The 17,467-nt window shown below is 38.7% G+C and overlaps 1 protein-coding gene across 2 annotated transcripts; it reads right to left on the bottom strand.

Annotated features, from left to right (window-relative positions):
- Positions 1-2,668: 2,668 nt before the first annotated feature.
- Positions 2,669-16,219, bottom strand: LOC123878772 (complex I assembly factor ACAD9, mitochondrial). 2 transcript variants are annotated; one of them, XM_045926082.1, is made up of 12 exons: positions 15,611-16,219; positions 14,597-14,797; positions 13,186-13,347; positions 12,274-12,377; positions 11,780-11,802; positions 11,634-11,648; positions 11,366-11,518; positions 10,279-10,430; positions 4,737-4,852; positions 3,910-4,067; positions 3,377-3,448; positions 2,669-2,905 (listed from the first exon to the last, which is right to left on the bottom strand). In XM_045926082.1, the coding sequence occupies exons 1-12, from the start codon at positions 16,065-16,067 to the stop codon at positions 2,692-2,694; spliced, it is 1,827 nt and encodes a 608-aa protein (XP_045782038.1). In that variant the 5' UTR covers positions 16,068-16,219; the 3' UTR covers positions 2,669-2,691. The 2 variants fall into 2 exon arrangements, with proteins under 2 accessions (XP_045782038.1, XP_045782037.1); XM_045926081.1 differs by lacking the exons at positions 11,634-11,648; positions 11,780-11,802 and having other exon boundaries at positions 11,366-11,516; positions 12,234-12,377.
- Positions 16,220-17,467: the final 1,248 nt, after the last annotated feature.

Raw genomic sequence — 17,467 nt, 5'->3', positions numbered from 1 at the left:
AATGTACAGGTTTGAGTTAACTAAAAATAAAAAAGGTGTTTTATCTGTAGTTTTTTAAAATTAAAAAAAAAATATGTTTTTTTCTTTTTAATATGTATTTTAATAGAATTCGTGTTATTTCTGTGTTAATAAGACACAGTTTATTCAATTTTGAAATTATTGTAATTTATCCGCCATTTTTTGAAATAACGTAACTACAAGAAGGCGGCGGTATTGGCAATGACAAATCAAAGGTTCGCCTATTACTAAATCAATTATTAAGATTTTGACGGGTAGAATCAGCTTAAACAAAGCTTTGGAAGGCATTATTAGGAATAATAGGTTGACATGCGCGTACATTTGCCGAGACAAGTGTTCAATATAATTAATAAGATAAGAAAACAACAATAATGGGTATGGGTAGAGTCGTTTAAAGTCAATCCATACTAATATTATAAATGCGAACGTGTGTCTGTCTGTTTATCTGTCTGTCTGTCTGCTACGCTTTCACGGCTCAACCGCTGAACCGATTTTAACGAAATTTTGTACAGACTTAGGATACATTCCGGGCAAGGACATAGGCTACTTTTATCCCGGAAAAACAAATAGTTCCCGCGGGATTCCTAAAGACTCATACGCTAGACCGATTTGTATGGAATTTGGTATCGAGACTACCGAGGTAGCTTGCGTCCCTGTAATTGACATAGACAACATTTTATCCCAGAAAATCAAACAGTTCCCACCTAAAATACCTACCTACCTGGCAAATTTCATGATTCTATGTCAACGGGAAGTACCCTATAGATTTCTTGACAGACACGACGGACGGACGTACGGGCGGACGGACGGACGGACGGACAGACAGACAGACAGACATAAGGGTTCCGTTTTTCCTTTTGAGGTACGAACCCTAAAAATGCAGTTAAGTACATTGGCAGATTATAGATAGATCGATTAAGTAAATTCAACCGTAAATAAAATCTCTAAGCATTTCTCTACTCGACTGTGCATCCATCAAATAAATAATTCAAACACGCCAGCCCACGTATCAAGTTTACGATTTTCTGAGACAACAAGCGTGAGACATAACATACGGTAACTAAATTATGCTTATTGCATACACGCGATATACGCCCCTGTGGAAATTAAAATAAATAAATAAATAAATAAATATACTTTTATTCGGGACTACAAAGTTAGGCGCAAACACAGTACACAGAATGAAAACAGATAAGACATAAAAACTAATAAATTAAACTTAAAAACCTAAATAAATTATCCAAAACATAACTTACTGAGCTTTCCATGCATTTCGGCCGAGACGACCACCGCTATTTCGTAGTTCTAATAAATAATAAACTTGTAATGCAAAGGCACGGTGATCCTCTGAGCCGAATTGCATGGATTTTCAATGAATCTTATATCTACTTATATTAAATCTAAAAATAAACAATTATAAAATCTAAATAATAGTAAAAAACAGAATGCGTGTCTGTGGCGCCAAACTGTCCCAAAAAGGGAATCGCCTCAGCATAATGCTGTAGTAGTGTACGTGGATACACTACCTCAGCGCTGTTTTTCAGGCAACCCCTGAAAAAAATCAGCTCGACGTCCCGGATCAGTCTAGATATTATTCTGTTTGACCTGTGCGATTGACCTCCCTATGCAAAATTGACTAAGTCCGCAGATAGCCGTAAAAATTTACTTCTTTATAATCTCTATCTCCAACTAATAGATCCAAGGTCTAAGAAACTCCCTGCGCTATTTTTCAGGCTACTTTCCAGAATACCGGATTGATGATAAAAAAGTAAACTCAAGTAAGTGCTTCCAAGCTCTTTTGCTTTTCTAATAGTATCTTTTTAAGCTTAGACTTGAAAGCAAATACTGACTTGAGGTTCTGCACTGGCGGTGGGATAATGTTCCCAATAAATTAGGGTGGGATAAATTAGGAACCTTGACGGCCACCCTGGCGCAGTGGTCAATTAGTGTGAGGTCCCGGGTTCGATTCCCGGCAGGGGTTTGGAAATTTATATTTTCAAAACGTCATACACACAAGTGGACGACGTTTTTCACCTTTTGATGTAATGTGCACGGAACGAGTCGGAGCGGCCGCGTGTTCTTAAAAACAACTACAGCGTGGGTATGTGCAATTGCATATTAGCTGCCCCGCTGGCAAGGGACGTGCGGTCGCTTCTTAAAATGTGTTAATATTGTTATAATATATATATGATTTGTGTTTTTTTGATTTTTATTTATTTTTGTATGCATTGTAATCGTAGAACCTACGGGGGTGACATAGTCTTCTTAGACTAAACCCCCACAAAAAAAAGAGAAAAAAAAAAATCTGGTCCAGTCTGGTGGAAGGCTTCCGCCGTAGCTAATTACCACCCTACCTACTATAGTGAAAAGTAGTCCAAGTATTCTCCATCGTTCGCTTCTAGAAGTAACTTCTTGTCTCGATCTTTGGTGCTTTTCGATTTTTAAGGATCCAGCTGTCTTATCGATTTTGACGAAAATTAATATAGGTATAGCTTGCATCCCGGGGACGGATAAAGGCTACTTTTGTCCCGGAAAATCCAAGTTCCCTTGGGATTTAAAAACCTAAATCCACGCGGAAATCATCTAGTTTTACTATAAAGTAGCTGTAGAAGTACTATAAAGTGAATAGTAGTCGAAATAAAAGACAAAATAACTATCTACATAACGTTTATTCTACCAAAACACTCGAGCGGTAGGTTTCTCAACAACAAGACTATTCGATTCTAGAACCTTCTTCCCGAATTGTAGTCTAAAGTAGTCCAAGTTCAAGTATTCCCCATCGTTCGCTTCTAGAAGTAACTTCTTCACTCGATCTTTGGTGCTTTCGACGAAAACTGACGCTAATTTCATTTCTACTTCCCCGTTTCTTAGTCCGATGCAGTACGCTCTGAAAGTAAACACATTTTTAAAATAGGTAAGTGCGAGTCGGACTTGCAAACGAAGGGTTCCGTACTTTTTTGTTTATTTTTGACGGCCTTTCTGGCGCAGTGGTAAGCGCTGCGGTCTTATTAGTGGAAGGTCCCGGGTTCCATCCCCGGCAGGGTTTGGAATTTCATAATTTCTAAATTTCTGGTCTGGTCTGGTGGGGAGGCTTCGGCCGTGGCTAGTTACCACCTTAGCGGCAAAGCGTGCCGCCAAGCGATTTAGCGTTCCGATACGATGCCGTATACAAACCAAAGGAATATGGGTTTAATAAAAACTGTTATATTACTTCCAGGTTAGCCCGCTTCCATCTTAGACTGCATCATCACTTACCACCAGCTGAGATTCAGGTCAGGTCTATTGAAGTACCGGATTAATGAGATTCTACTGTGTTAATAAAATGACAGTAAATATTAATATTAATTATACAAATTACCTGGATGCTCGGGCCAAAACTGCAGTCATGACCAATATTTCTGTAGCAGCCTCGGCCAGTCTGATAAGCTCTCTGAAACAAAAACGAAAAACATGATATATGTTCAAAACCAAAAGTTTAACAATGTCTTGGCAACCAAAAATTTGCGCGAGTGAAACGAGTCCAAAATTTTTAGGGTTCCGTACCTCAAAAAGAAAAAAGGAACACTTATAGGATCCCTTTGTTGTCTGTCAAGAAACCTATAGGGTACTTCCTGTTGACCTAGAATCATGAAATTTGGCTGGTAGGTAGGACTTAAAGCACAAGTAAAGGGAAAAATCCGAAACCCGTGAATTTGTGTGCTTACATCACAAAAAATTGTTGTTTTTGTACGATCGTACGGAACCCTTCCTGTGCGAGTCCAACTCGCACTTGACCGGTATTTTCTTACGTATAAGCATCAATCACAGCTGGATTCTTGATGTTGTTCGTGCGAGCGCGATGTACTATATTAGTGGCGCCATCTAGTTTGAGAGTTGAACACTAAAACTCACGTGTAAGCGTCAACGACCTCTTTCCCGTGCCTACTCATCAAGGTCTCGCAAACGTATCGCATCCTCAGCACACAGTACTCCAGCTGTTCTGAAGGTTTTTTTAGAGTTGGATGCAGATGTTCTGCCAGGTACAGAGTTAGTTTTGGGTCATCTTTTTCCTGGGAACAAAATTAGGAGCTATGAGGGAATCAATCAATTTACACACCAACAAATAAAGATTTCTTTGTTCATAAACTTTTCGTAGTTAAGATACATTGTGATACAAGGGCGGCAAGTACTCGTAGGTTATTACAAACTAGGTGAAGTTTGTACTTATGCCCGAGCCGTAGGCGAGGGTTTACTATTCACGAGTCTGTAATAACCGTAATACCCATGTACCACACGATGTTTTTTTCAATAAGTTTGTACCTATTGAAAAACAGCTTTTTATGATCCAAAAACTTGTAGTAAGAATTCAGTCCAATAGCTAATTTTTCAAAATGGCGTCAGATTTTTAACATTTTGAGAACAGTTTCTTTTTTGTGATTATTATGAAACCTAGATATTAATTAAAAATAAATCTGTTCAAAAGCAAAGAATTTCAAAAGGGCATCCACGTTTTAAAATTGACGATTTTATTATCGATATCATATTATTATACATAAATCGATTTCAAATCTCAGAAAGAAATTGGGCACAAGAAAATTACAAAAAATATGGAAAGAAATCGCACTAGTGCGGTAAATTTAACTTTCAAGCCATGTTTTTGTAAGTGCCTGTTTTTCTAAGCCTTTGTGTGTGCATTTTTCAAGCAAGTGTATTGACAATTGACAATTGTGTATACAAACCTGATGTCTGTCCAGTAACATCTTCTTGATGATGAAGGACGGATTGAAGAGCGGATTTCGTATCTGCTTCACCTCGTTAGCCATCTCTTTGCCCGCGTGGTGAATGCCATTAAGTGCTAGACAGAACAATACCTATATAGTATACTAGTTTTTGCTCGGTGCGCGAGCTGCTAAAGCAGCTCACGTGACGTGGTAAGGTAAACTTTATTATATAAAACCAAATTGATTTATTAGGATACATAATTAACCCCGAAAAACCCCATAAAATGACACGCATTTCTATTTTTTGTAGAAAATGTAAGTCCGCCATCTTGGATTTGAAAATAAATGTCATTATCAAAATCAGCACCCTGAAAAACCCTGAAAACGACATCCATATTATTTTTTGTAAATTAGGATAATAATTTAGTAGGGTGCGTGGGTGCGCGGACCACTAAAGTGGTCCGCGAGCATGCAGAGTTTGTTCCACCGAGTAGACCTTCGGACCCTGATCATCTTTTGCCAAGAAACCACTCTTCCATCTTTTGTAGCCTCCGAGATAGACACCGATGAAATTTGTACGGCGGCCATCTTGTTTTTCCAAAATTTTCCACTTTTTCTATTAATCGTTTACTACATTCTTCAAAGATTGCGAGTTTCAACGAAATCGGTTGGAAAACAAAAGAGTCACAAAAATCATATAGGCCGCCATCTTGTTTTTCTGAAATGTCATAATTTTTCCCTACTCGCCTCTCCCACCCGAACATATTTCCCCTACATTATTGTATCGTTTTCTGTCTCTTTCTAGGAGAATGAGACATTCAATATTCGCCATACAAAATGTATGGAAAAATAAATTCCGCTATTTTGAATTTTTTTTCTATTCATCGAGTAGACCTTCGGATCCTGATTCTCTTTTGCCAAAAAACCCCACTTCCATCTTTTATATCCTCCGAGCTGGACACCGGCGAAATTTGTATGGCGGCCATCTTTTCTTCGCCATTTTGAATTTTTTTTAAGCTTTTTGGCAATTGGATGACGTCATGAATGACATTTGGTCGAGCACCCCCCACCTATCTTCAATACCTTGAGCGGACCCTTCACCCGTCTCCGAAACCCTCAATCATCAGCTCTCTCCATAATTTTGGCTTACTAACTTTTTGTTTTCTATACGACACCATCAGTGAAAAAAAAAATTTTCATACAAAATTTTACAGGAGTTTCTTAGTTGAAAATCTCGAAAATCTCCCCAAATGTGGCAACACCGGTTGCATATCTCCATACTGCCAGCCGAGATACACAATCGATTCGTACATGTTAACTTTCCAAAATGTTGCCAACTGCCTCAAAAACGCGATCAAAATTTCGAAAAATTAAAAAAAATACAAAATGGCCGCCAACTCGTTTCACAGAAAGATTTTACACGGTTTCATAATTTTCCTATTAACTACAGGATATACCGCTCCCGATGACGTTTCAATCTCTCATCTCGCTCGCACCCAGGCGAACCGATCGCCCCTAAAAAAGACCATGTCGAAAATCACTTTTACTTTGATAAATTCCAGTGTTGCCAGTCTCCGGCGACAAAAATACCCAAATGTCATTTGTACGAGCAAAACACGTAATCGCTCATACTCGGATTTTGCTAAAAGTGCGTATTTCGATTTTTTATAATTTCCCGAAAATCTTGAAATTTCCCTAAAAATGGGGTAATTTTTTCCCACCGATCTATACCTCGAGCCTATACGTACAACCGCTTCATAGAAGCCGAATCGCTCCGATGTTGCCAACTTTGAGATATTTAACTTTTAAAATTGCGTTTTTTCGTACCTCGAACAAAACGGCCGCCATGACAGCCGCCATCTTGAATTTTTTAAAACCACTCCCGTTCTGTCAAAATACAGGATAATCGTGGGCGAAACACGAAAAAATAGTTATCCTCGACTACCCCGTCTTGGATCTGTGGCGCCGCGGTTCGGGGTCGAAAAATCAAAATTTTGAAAACGCTACGGCTCGGCCGCCATCTTGTTTTTCCAATTTTTTCCACATTTTCTGTTAATCGTTTACTACTTTCTTCAAAGATTGCAAAATTCAACAAAATCGGTTGGAAAACAACGGAGCTGCAAAAATCACGTCGGCCGCCATCTTGTTTTTCCGAAATGTCATAATTTTTCCCCAGTCGACTCCCTCATCCGAACACAACTCCCCTACATCACTATATCATTTTCCGTCTCCTTCTTGGAGAACAATTATGTCAATGAGTCAGTGAGTGAGTGGTAATCGAGCTATATATTGTACTAGTGTTTTGCTCGGTGCGCGAGCTGCTAAAGCAGCTCGCGTGACGTGGTTGGGTTAACTTTATTATACTAAACCAAATTTATTTATTAAGATTCAAAATTCACCCCAAAAACCCATGAAACGACACCCATGTCAATTTTTTCTTAAAAAGTGCATGTTCGCCATCTTGAATTTCAAAATAAATGTTGTTACCAAAATCAGCACCCCGGAAAGCTCTGAAAACTACATCCATATCATTTTTTGTAAAAACGGGGTAGTTGAGGTTAATAAAGTAGGGTGCGTGGGTGCGCGGACCACTAAAGTGGTCCGCGAGCATGCAGAGTTTGTTCCACCGAGTAGACCTTCGGACCCTGATCATCTTTTGCCAAGAAACCACTCTTCCATCTTTTATATTCTCCGAGATAGACATCGACGAAATTTATACGGCGGCCATCTTGTTTTTCCAAAATTTTCCACTTTTTCTATTAATCGTTTACTACATACTTCAAAGATTGCGAGTTTCAACGAAATCGGTTGGAAAACAAAAGAGTTGCAAAAATCACGTCGGCCGCCATCTTGTTTTTCTTAAATGTCATAATTTTCCCCTACTCATATCGCGCATCCGAACTTATCTTCCATACATCAATGTATCGTTTTCCGTCTCTTTTTAGGAGAATGAGACATTCAATATTCGCCATACAAAATGTATGTAAAAATAAATTCCGCCATTTTGAATTTTTTTTCTATTCATCGAGTAGACCTTCGGATCCTGATCATCTTTTGCCAAGAAACCACACCTCCATCTTTTATACCCTCCGAGCTGGACACCGGCGAAATTTGTATGGCGGCCATCTTTTCTTCGCCATTTTGAATTTTTTTTCAGCTTTTTGGCAATTGGATGACGTCATGAATGACATTTGCTCGAGCACCCCCCACCTATCTTCTATACCTTAAGCGGGCCCTTCACCCGTCTCCGATATCCTCAATCATCAGCTCTCTCCATAATTTTGGCTTACTAAGTTTTTGTTTTCTATCTGACACCATCAGTGAAAAAAAAAATTTTCATACAAAATTTTACAGGAGTTTCTTAGTTGAAAATCTCGAAAATCTCCCCAAAAGTGGCAACACCGGTTGCATATCTCCATACTGCCAGCCGAGATACACAATCGATTCATACATATTGACTTTCCAAAATGTTGCCAACTGCCTCAAAAACGTGATCAAAATTTCGAAAAGTTAAAAAAAATACAAAATGGCCGCCAACTCGTTTCACAGAAAGATTTTACACGGTTTCATAATTTTCCTATTAACTACAGGATATACCGCTCCCGATGACGTTTCAATCTTTCTTCTCGCTCGCACCCACGCGAAAGGGGATACCGTGAAAAAGACCGTGTCGAAAATCACTTTTTCTTTGATAAATTCCAGTGTTGCCAGTCTCTGGCGACAAAAATACCCAAATGTCATTTGTACGAGCAAAACACGTAATCGCTCATACTCGGATTTTGCGAAAAGTCCGTATTTCGATTTTTTACAATTTCCCGAAAATCTCGAAATTTCCCTAAAAATGGGGTAATTTTTTCCCACCTATCTATACCTCGAGTCTATACGTACAACCGCTTCATAGAAGCCGAATCGCTCCGATGTTGCCAACTTTGAGATATTTAACTTTTAAAATTGCGTTTTTTCGTACCTCGAACAAAACGGCCGCCATGACAGCCGCCATCTTGAATTTTTAATAACCACTCCCGTTCTGTCAAAATACAGGACAATCGTGGGCGAAACACGAAGAAATCATTATCCTCGACTACCCCGTTTTGGATCTGTGGCGCCACGGTTCGGGGTCGAAAAATCAAAATTTTGAAAACGCTACGGCTCGGCCGCCATCTTGATTTTCAGATTTTTTCTACATTTCCCATTAATCGTTTCCTACTTTCTTCAAAGTTTGCAAAATTCAACGAAATCGGTTGGAAAACAACGGAGCTGCAAAAATCACGTCGGCCGCCATCTTGTTTTTCTGAAATGTCATAATTTTTCCCCAGAGGGTTCCCGAAACCGAACACAATTCCCCTACATCATTATATCATTTTCCGTCTCTTTCTAGGAGAACAATTATGTCAATGAGTCAGTCAGTCAGTGGTAATCGAGCTATATATAGTATAATAATACTAATGGTGGACTTCGTCTGTGTCGGTGTTAGCTGGCGGGCGTGCACTGCCCTTTTGGAGTGTTTTTTTTTGTTAAAACTGACTGGAAAGCGCTCTAACGGGGTGCCGTGCGTGTGTCGGCGAGCACCGGCACAGACGGGGTCCATACTTGTATAGTTTAACTAACTTGTTACAAATAACTACAAACTTGACATTGGCTAATCTTTGTGAAGTCAGACGAGAGAGAAAAAAGAAATATACTAATGATGTTATTTGCATTTCCAGCATTCCAAATTCAAAGTTCGTAGCTTACAGCGTGTGCTGTAATGTGAACTTTCCAATAACTAGATGGCGGCCTGAAAATAGCTGTTGGCTTGCGGCCATCTATACTAGTAAATAAAATTGAAGTGTCTGTCTGTAATTTCGAAATAACTACCTCATATTAAGCTCATATGGTTATTTGAACGGTATCATAACTGAATCACACATTTTTAAAATTTTTGTCTGTCCGTCTGTCTGTTTGAACGGGCTAATCTTTGGAACGGCTGAACCGATTTTGACGGGATTTTCACAGATAAGTAGAGGATTGCACAGTCAAAAAAGGAGTTGTGTTTTTCTACCTATGTACACCAAAATCTCCGAGATATCTGAACCGATTTGCGTATTTTTAAGCACGCGCGCGAACCTGCGGGCATCAGCTAGTTTCAAATATAACCGCACTGTTGCGATAATGAAAATTACCGCACGTCTTTGTAGGCCAGTAACTGTACGGGAAATTTTTTTTTCGGGATGAATTAACTTTTCAGGGAGCGGGGAGAAGGGAAGAGGGAGGAGAACGGACCGGGATCGAGGAGTGGGGAGGGCAGGAGGCAGAGGAAGGAAGGGCGTGGTCGCACTGGGAGGCGAGTTTGGGGTGGAGAGCCTCGTAAGCATGTTGCAGAGAAAAGGAAGTGGGTTATAATCCAGAAAAGGATGAAAGAGAAGGAAGATGAGCCAGACCGCGACAGTAATGGTAGGCCAACAAGGCAGGAGCAGTATCGCTTGCAGTAAAGAGAGGTTTTTAGTCGGTGGAGTCCGGCACTATGCCCATGAGGATTTTCTCCTCCTACATGAAAATAAGGAGACAAACAGACACTTACCAATAAACATATTGACGCTCTCAATGGTCTCGCCTTTCAAGGATAGAGACCTCATGTCCTCGAGTAACTGAAGGCATTCCGCTTGCTTCTCCACACCTGGTATCGCTAGCAGCTTGAGCAGCTGATTTTGCGCGTGATTTGCTATGAAATTCCTGTACAGACAAACAAAATAAGTGTGGCCCAATCTGAAGTTGCAACATTGCGGTTAAAGCAGGTCACAGACTAAACAATAAATACGCAAGACCAGATATCAGATTTCACACTCACACTCACACTCATATACACACACACACACACACACACACACACACACACACAAACACACAGAGTTTCGGTGTTTAAACTTTAAGTCATAGACTAGGTGGAGCCACTAGTATAACACAACACACTCGCCCTAATTTCGGGTTTTCAGTGGGAAATATAGGCAAGAATCTAGATACTCTCATGATAACTTAGCCGCTTGGCAAAATATGTATCTATAGATGATACAGCAGAATTCTTGAAGCTATCGATTTTTTTTCGCTGAAGATTCCTACCAGCAAAATTATGCTGAAAGGTATTGTAGTCACACTAATATTATAAAAGCGAAAGTTTGTATGTGTGTGTGTGTGTGTGTGTGTGTGTGTGTGTGTGTGTGTGTATGTTTGTTACTGCTTCACGCAAAAACTACTGGACGGATTTGGCTGAAATTTGGAATGGAGATAGATAATATCCTGGATTAGCACATAGGCTACTTTTTATCCCGGAAAATCAAAGAGTTCCCACGGGATTTCGAAAAACCTAAATCCACGCGGGCGAAGTCGCGGGCATCGGCTAGTATTAAATAACAGACTTTACGATTTTGCAAGTACTTGCCTACACATAGAAACCTCCAGGTTCTACATCGAGTAAACCCGCGGTGAAATCCTCTGCGCTTTCGCTCGCGTATATTTTTAAGCCAAGTGTTTGGAAAAATGTAAACTAGATGGCGTCACTAGTATGTTACAACGCGCTTGCGAGTATTCTTGATTTATATTGGGCTTAGAAATGAAAATTTAGAATATTGAGCTAGTTTGAGCTAGAAAGAGCTAAATAGATAGTCACTGACCTGCACATGGCAAGCTCCAGGTCTACATCTGGTTCCAAGTAACCGTCGAGCAAGCCCGCGGTGAAATACTCTGCGCTTTCGCTCGCGTATATTTTAAGCAATGTGTCACCTATCGTCGCACGTATTGTAGGTATTTCCATGAGCGGTTTACCTAGATAGAAAAAAAAATTGAGTTTAAAAATAAATATAAACAGCCAAAACACTCAGCACTCTGCACTCTCAGATACTCAGAAAAATCAACTTTACACACTTGTGTCGTATCGATTAAGAAAAGTACCCGGGTAATACATAGTCCATACACACGTTGAGGGAAGCTAGTAATTTATTTTTATAACCTTGCTATGCCAAATGCTTTAGTTACCAACTTTACATACTTTGTGTCATAATGTTAATTTATCGAAAAATAAGCTTGGGCGTACATAATCCATGCAAGCATTGAAGGAAGTTAGTAATCTACTTCGGTATAAGGTTCCTGTGTGAAGTCTTGCAATGCTGTAATGCCCAACTTTACGCACTTGTGTATTAATATCAACTTACCAGAAAAGAACCTGTGGCGTAAATATTCCATGCAAGCGTTTATAGAAGCAAGTAATCTGTTTCGACAAAGAGTCGCCATGTATAGTATTGCAATGCCGAATGCTTTGGATAGACCATCTGTGTGATATTGTCTAATGGATTAGCCTTAATTGCTATTAAATGCTTCAATGACCGACTCTACGTACTTATGTCATAATATCAATTTATCGGCAAAGAACCACATCAAAGGAAGGTAATAATCTATTTCGGTATAGGGTTGCTGTGTGAATGTCTTGCCATCCCAATGCTGTAATGCCCAACTTTATGCACTAGTGTCTCAATATCGACTTACCGGAAAAGAACCTGTGGCGAATATAGTCCATGCAAGCGTTCATAGAAGCAAGTAATCTGTTTCGACAAAGAGTCGCCGTATATAATCTTGCAATACCGAATGCTTTAGAGAGACCATCCTGTGTGATATTGTCTAATGGGGTAGCTGAAAAGAAATGAAAAAACTTAAAAAAACGGCCAAGTGCGAGTCAGATTCGCGCACCGTGGGTTCTGTACTACAGGCGTATTTTTTCGACATTTTGCTCGATAGATAAAACTATTAGGCATAAAAATGAATAAAAAACTGTACCGGTAAAATCCCTTTTACATGATACCCCACTTGGTATAGTAGTCTTACTTTGAAAGTTGAAAATACTAATTACTTGTTTTTTTTTTCTGTGATGTAACCACTTTACAGTTTTCGGATTTATTCCTTCACTTGTGCTATAAGACCTACCTACCTACCAAATTTCATGATTCTAGGTCAACAGGAAGTACCCTATAGCTTTTCTTGACAGACACGACGGACGGACGGACGGACGGACAGGCAGACAGACAGACAACAAAGTGATCCACAAGGCATCCCTTTTTCCTTTAGATGTACGGAAACCTACAAAACGTCAAAAAAATATTAATGAACCTGTATTTTTAAAAATTCGAAATGTATCACACTAATATTATAAAGGCGAAAGTTTGTGTGTATGTGTGTGTGTGTGTATGTTTGTTACTCCTTGACGCAAACGGATTTGGCTCAAATTTGGAACGGAGATAGATAATATCCTGGATTAGCACAAGGGCTACTTTTTGTCCCGGAAAATCAAAGAGTTCCCACGGGATTCCGAAAAACCTAAATCCACGCGAGCGAAGTCGCGGGCATCAGCTAGTTACAAATAATCAGTACTGTCACCTGTCTGTCTTCGTTTATGCTAGCATTCTATAAACATCCTGTATGTGTTATTAAACCTGAATCCTACCTGGTGTCTGATGAAATGTGACGAAGTTGTCCGACTGACTGACTCCAACTGCATTGGGGTGCACCAGAAAGACTTTGAACCTTGTACCGTCCACTAAGCACAGCACTAGCAGGTAACCTGTCGCGTTCTGGCATATCTTCTCACCAGTTATATGCCAGACACCTGAAATATTTTTTATTTATTATTATTGACATTAAAAAATATACAGAGAGTTTTTGTTACATTCAGCGCCAGAAAAACCACAGTTGGTCTATAGTTATATAGTTATATAAGACTACTATTAGGAGAAATCTACAATTCTCCTCGAATAAAGGTCTTATGTCCTATAGCTTTCTATAGCTTTGTCGTGTAAATGAAATGAAATTACTTATTGTGCCATATGTGAGCAACAATACAATAATATTGCTGTGTACTCCTATTAGGGTGCTCCCTCACCGGGAGCATTCACGTGTACTGTAACATTATAGATTCGTCTTTGAGCATTACATTACATTAATACCTCCCTGACTGACGAGCATTCGCGTGTAATGTAATATATAGATTCGTCTTTGAGCATTACATTACAATTCTACCTCCCTGACTGACGAGTATTTGCGTGTAATGTAATATTGATTCGACTTTGAGCATTTTCAGCATTTCATAGCATTTTGAAGCGCATTGATGTTACAAGTTGTATCAAGATAATACACATTGTATCATTACAAGGTGCGCATTGTAATGCTCGGTTCTCCTCCTTCACTGATGTATGCCCGTTTTGTATCATTACAAGGTGCGCATTGTAATGCTCGGTTCTCCTCCTTCACTGATGTAATGCTCAAATCTGTAACGTTACATTACACGCGAATGCTCCCGGTGAGGGAGCACCCTTAGGGGTTGTCACATAGATTCCAATCTTTTGTTTTTATGTTTAGAATTTTTAAAGTTACAATCTGTTTTGTGTGTGTGTTGTGTTACAACCTTTTTTAAATACAAGTGTAAATTAAAATTTATAACACCCCCGACAAGTGAAGGTTACAGTAACTAGAAAAAAGCTGATAACTTTCAAACGGCTGAACCGATTTTCTTGGATGATAGCTAAGAACACTCTCGATCAAGCCACCTTTCAAACAAAATAAACTAAATTAAAATCGGCTCATTCGTTTAGGCGCTACGATGCCACAGACAGATACACAGATACACACGTCAAACTTATAACACCCCTCTTTTTGGGTCGGGGGTTAAAAATAATTTTTAAATACATATACCAGGAACCAGTACCAGGGATCAAACTCCCAACTTCCTTAATATGAGGCTGATGTCCTGCCGACAAGGCTATCAAAGAAATCCTAGAGTTCCAAACACGCCCCGGTCTGAGTATAGAAGGCCTGTACTTAGTAGTGGACCAGCAATGGGTCAAGACGATGTTGATTACCTTTAGAATCTAACGTCGCATTAGTACTGAAATCAGCTTGCATCATTCTCTCTGGAATCTTCTCTCTAATACATATGTCAATTGTAACGTCTCCTGACGTCAGATCTCCGATTAACTTCTGGTAATCGTCGGAACTTAATCCCTGTTTAACGACGTTTAATGCCACCCAATGGTCACTCATTTCTTGTCCCAGCTTCAAATCTGTTGAAGTTAGAATGAAACAGTTTAGAACTAAGTCTACTAATCACACTTCACACTAATATTATAAAGCCGAAAGTTTGTATGTGTGTGTGTGTGTGTATGTTTGTTACTCCTTCACGCAAAAACTACCAGACGGATTTAGCTGAAATTTGGAATGGAGATAGATAATATCCTGGATTAGCACATAGGATTTCGAAAAACCTAAATCCACGCGGGCGAAGCCGCGGGCATCGGCTTTGCTTTTCCGGGACAACAATTCTATGTCCCTCCTCTGTATGTAAGCTAACTCTATACCAAATTTCATCAAAATCGTGTTGGGCTGTGACAAGCTGACAGACAGACAGACAGACACATTTTCACATTTATAATATTAGTATGGATAGATGATGCACCAAATTTGTAGGTATGGATTTAGTTTTTTTTAAATACTGTAGGAACTCTTTGCTTTTCCGGGACAACAATTAACCTATGTTCGTCACCCAGATATAAGCTAACTCCGTACTAAATTTCATCAAAATCGGTTTAACTGTTAGGCCGTGAAAATCTAGCAGACAGACAGATACACTTTCGCATTTATAATATTAGTATGGATAGATGATGCACCAAACTTGTATGTATGGATTTAGTTTTTTTTAAATACCGTAGGAACTCTTTGCTTTTCCAGGACAACAATTAACCTATGCTCGTCACCCAGATATAAGCTAACTCTGTACTAAATTTCATCAAAATTGGTTAAACTGTTGGGTTGTGACAAGCTAGCAGACAAACAGACAGACAGTCAGACTTTTGCATTTTAACATTAGTATGGATTACCTGTCGATATAACATCCAAGTAACGTAAGCTTTCAGTATAATTCATGGCTAAACCATTATTAGTTAGACTTAACGGAGCACTGTACATCCCAGTTCTCAACAACGCGTTTTTTCGATTTTCGTAACTTTTTTTGGGGTCCAAAAAGACTTTTTCTAACGCTGCGACCCTGTTGTCCAAAGCTGTAGACTCTTCTTTATTCAAGATTTCTGGGTACGCGAGCATATCACGATTATATATGGATACAAAAACGTCTTTCATAAATGGCGGGATTTTTGCTTTACGACGCTCCACTCGCTCTAAGACTTTAAGGTCTTCGAAATCAAACTTCTCATCTTGTACTTGAGGCTGTGCGGTAGCGGATGAGTCCAAATTTGAAGCAGATATTCTAAATTTTCTGTACACATTCTTTCCGACATTCTGGTACGGTTTTGTGAAGATTTTACGAGCAATATTCATTGTGTTGTATTTGGAGTAATCACTGTTACATAAAAATCAATATTTCAACTAATTTAAGTTGATAATTTCCTTTTTTTTCAAGAAAATAATGTAATATTTTCACTTTTGAGTTCGATTTGAGGTTATTTTCTTTGATTTGACTTTGAAGTGACATTAGACACCTGACAACTGACATAAACAATAACGATTGCCACATCTAAAAAATAATATCCAAAATGAGCAAAATTATTGATTTTATAGTTACTTGCCGATTTTTACAAATAGTCATAATATTATTGTTTTCTTGAGACGGCTTGTTAGGTAGAGTGTGCGTTTTGAAATTGTTATAGTTGACTGAATCATGGCTCACATTCCTGCAACCAGTATACTAACTAACTATTCCTAGACCAACAGTCACAGTCAAGACGTCTATAAATTTTTAACCCCCGACCCAAGAAGAGGTGTGTTATAAGCTTGAAGTGTGTATCTGTGTATCTCTGTCTGTAGCATCGTAGCTCCTAAACTAATAAACCGATTTTAATTTAGTTTTTTTTTGTTTGAAAGATGGCTTGATTGAGTGTTCTTAGCTATAATCGGAGAGAATCGGTTCAGCCGTTTGAAAGTTATCAGCTGTAACCTTCACTTGTCGGGGGCGTTATAAATTTTAATTTACACTTGTATTAAGACGTCTTAGGTAGGTAGTTCTAAATGTCTATTCCATAGATACTTAATTATTTTGTCTGATCGTAGTTAGATGATTATTTTTGGTCATGGTCAAACTGACAAAGCCTCATTATACTGTTAGTTATTAGTTATTACCCTATACAAAATGCACTAACAGCCTCCAGCTAACTTCACTCACAACTTTTCTTTAAATATTTTCTGAGTGAAGTTAGCTGGTGTAGAGCCGTTCAGAATATTTTGAATAGGGAAATACCCATAAGCTATTGTACAATTCGGTAGGGGCACCGTTGAAACTGGAAAAGTATAATTTATTAACATCCTCCTGCCAGAGTAGCGCATATCCATCTTAAGAGTGCATCATAATATTTCATCACTGATGATGACTCAATGACAATATTTATTTTTATTTTTTATTTAAGTGTATTATTTTTATTATTTGCTACCCAAAAAGTGTACGCAGCGTAGGTAATTCTGATTATAAAATGCGAATTATTGTTTAAATTCAAGTTTGGATAATTTTTGCGAAAACTGTAAAAGCTCTCTCACTGCCTAGGGTCAGTGGTAGAGACCTCTTAAGAGATTTCATTTTCCAATTTTTTAGTACGAATAAATAAAATAAAAAGTTTAAAAACACGTTAAAACGTTACCTATTTTATAACTCGTATCAAGGTTAAGTACGAAATGACCTCTTAAAACTCATTAAATATGGGTATTTATTCCAAACAATAAACCTATTT

Source organism: Maniola jurtina, chromosome 26 (genome assembly GCF_905333055.1).
Source record: "Maniola jurtina chromosome 26, ilManJurt1.1, whole genome shotgun sequence".
Taxonomy (NCBI): Eukaryota; Metazoa; Arthropoda; class Insecta; order Lepidoptera; family Nymphalidae; genus Maniola; species Maniola jurtina.
The sequence above is the reverse complement of the archived record's forward strand: the minus strand, read 5'-3'. Positions and strand labels throughout refer to the sequence as shown.

Excerpts from the sequence above, each read along its gene's own strand:
- LOC123878772 (XM_045926081.1), bottom strand. The coding sequence starts at position 16,067 with ATGAATATTGCTCGTAAAATCTTCACAAAACCGTACCAGAATGTCGGA. Across the intron at positions 12,378-13,185 it reads CACATTTCATCAGACACCAG|CTACCCCATTAGACAATATC; the intron begins GTAGGATTCAGG and ends ATTTCTTTTCAG. Across the intron at positions 4,853-10,278 it reads GAGCGTCAATATGTTTATTG|CACTTAATGGCATTCACCAC; the intron begins GTAAGTGTCTGT and ends TGTTCTGTCTAG.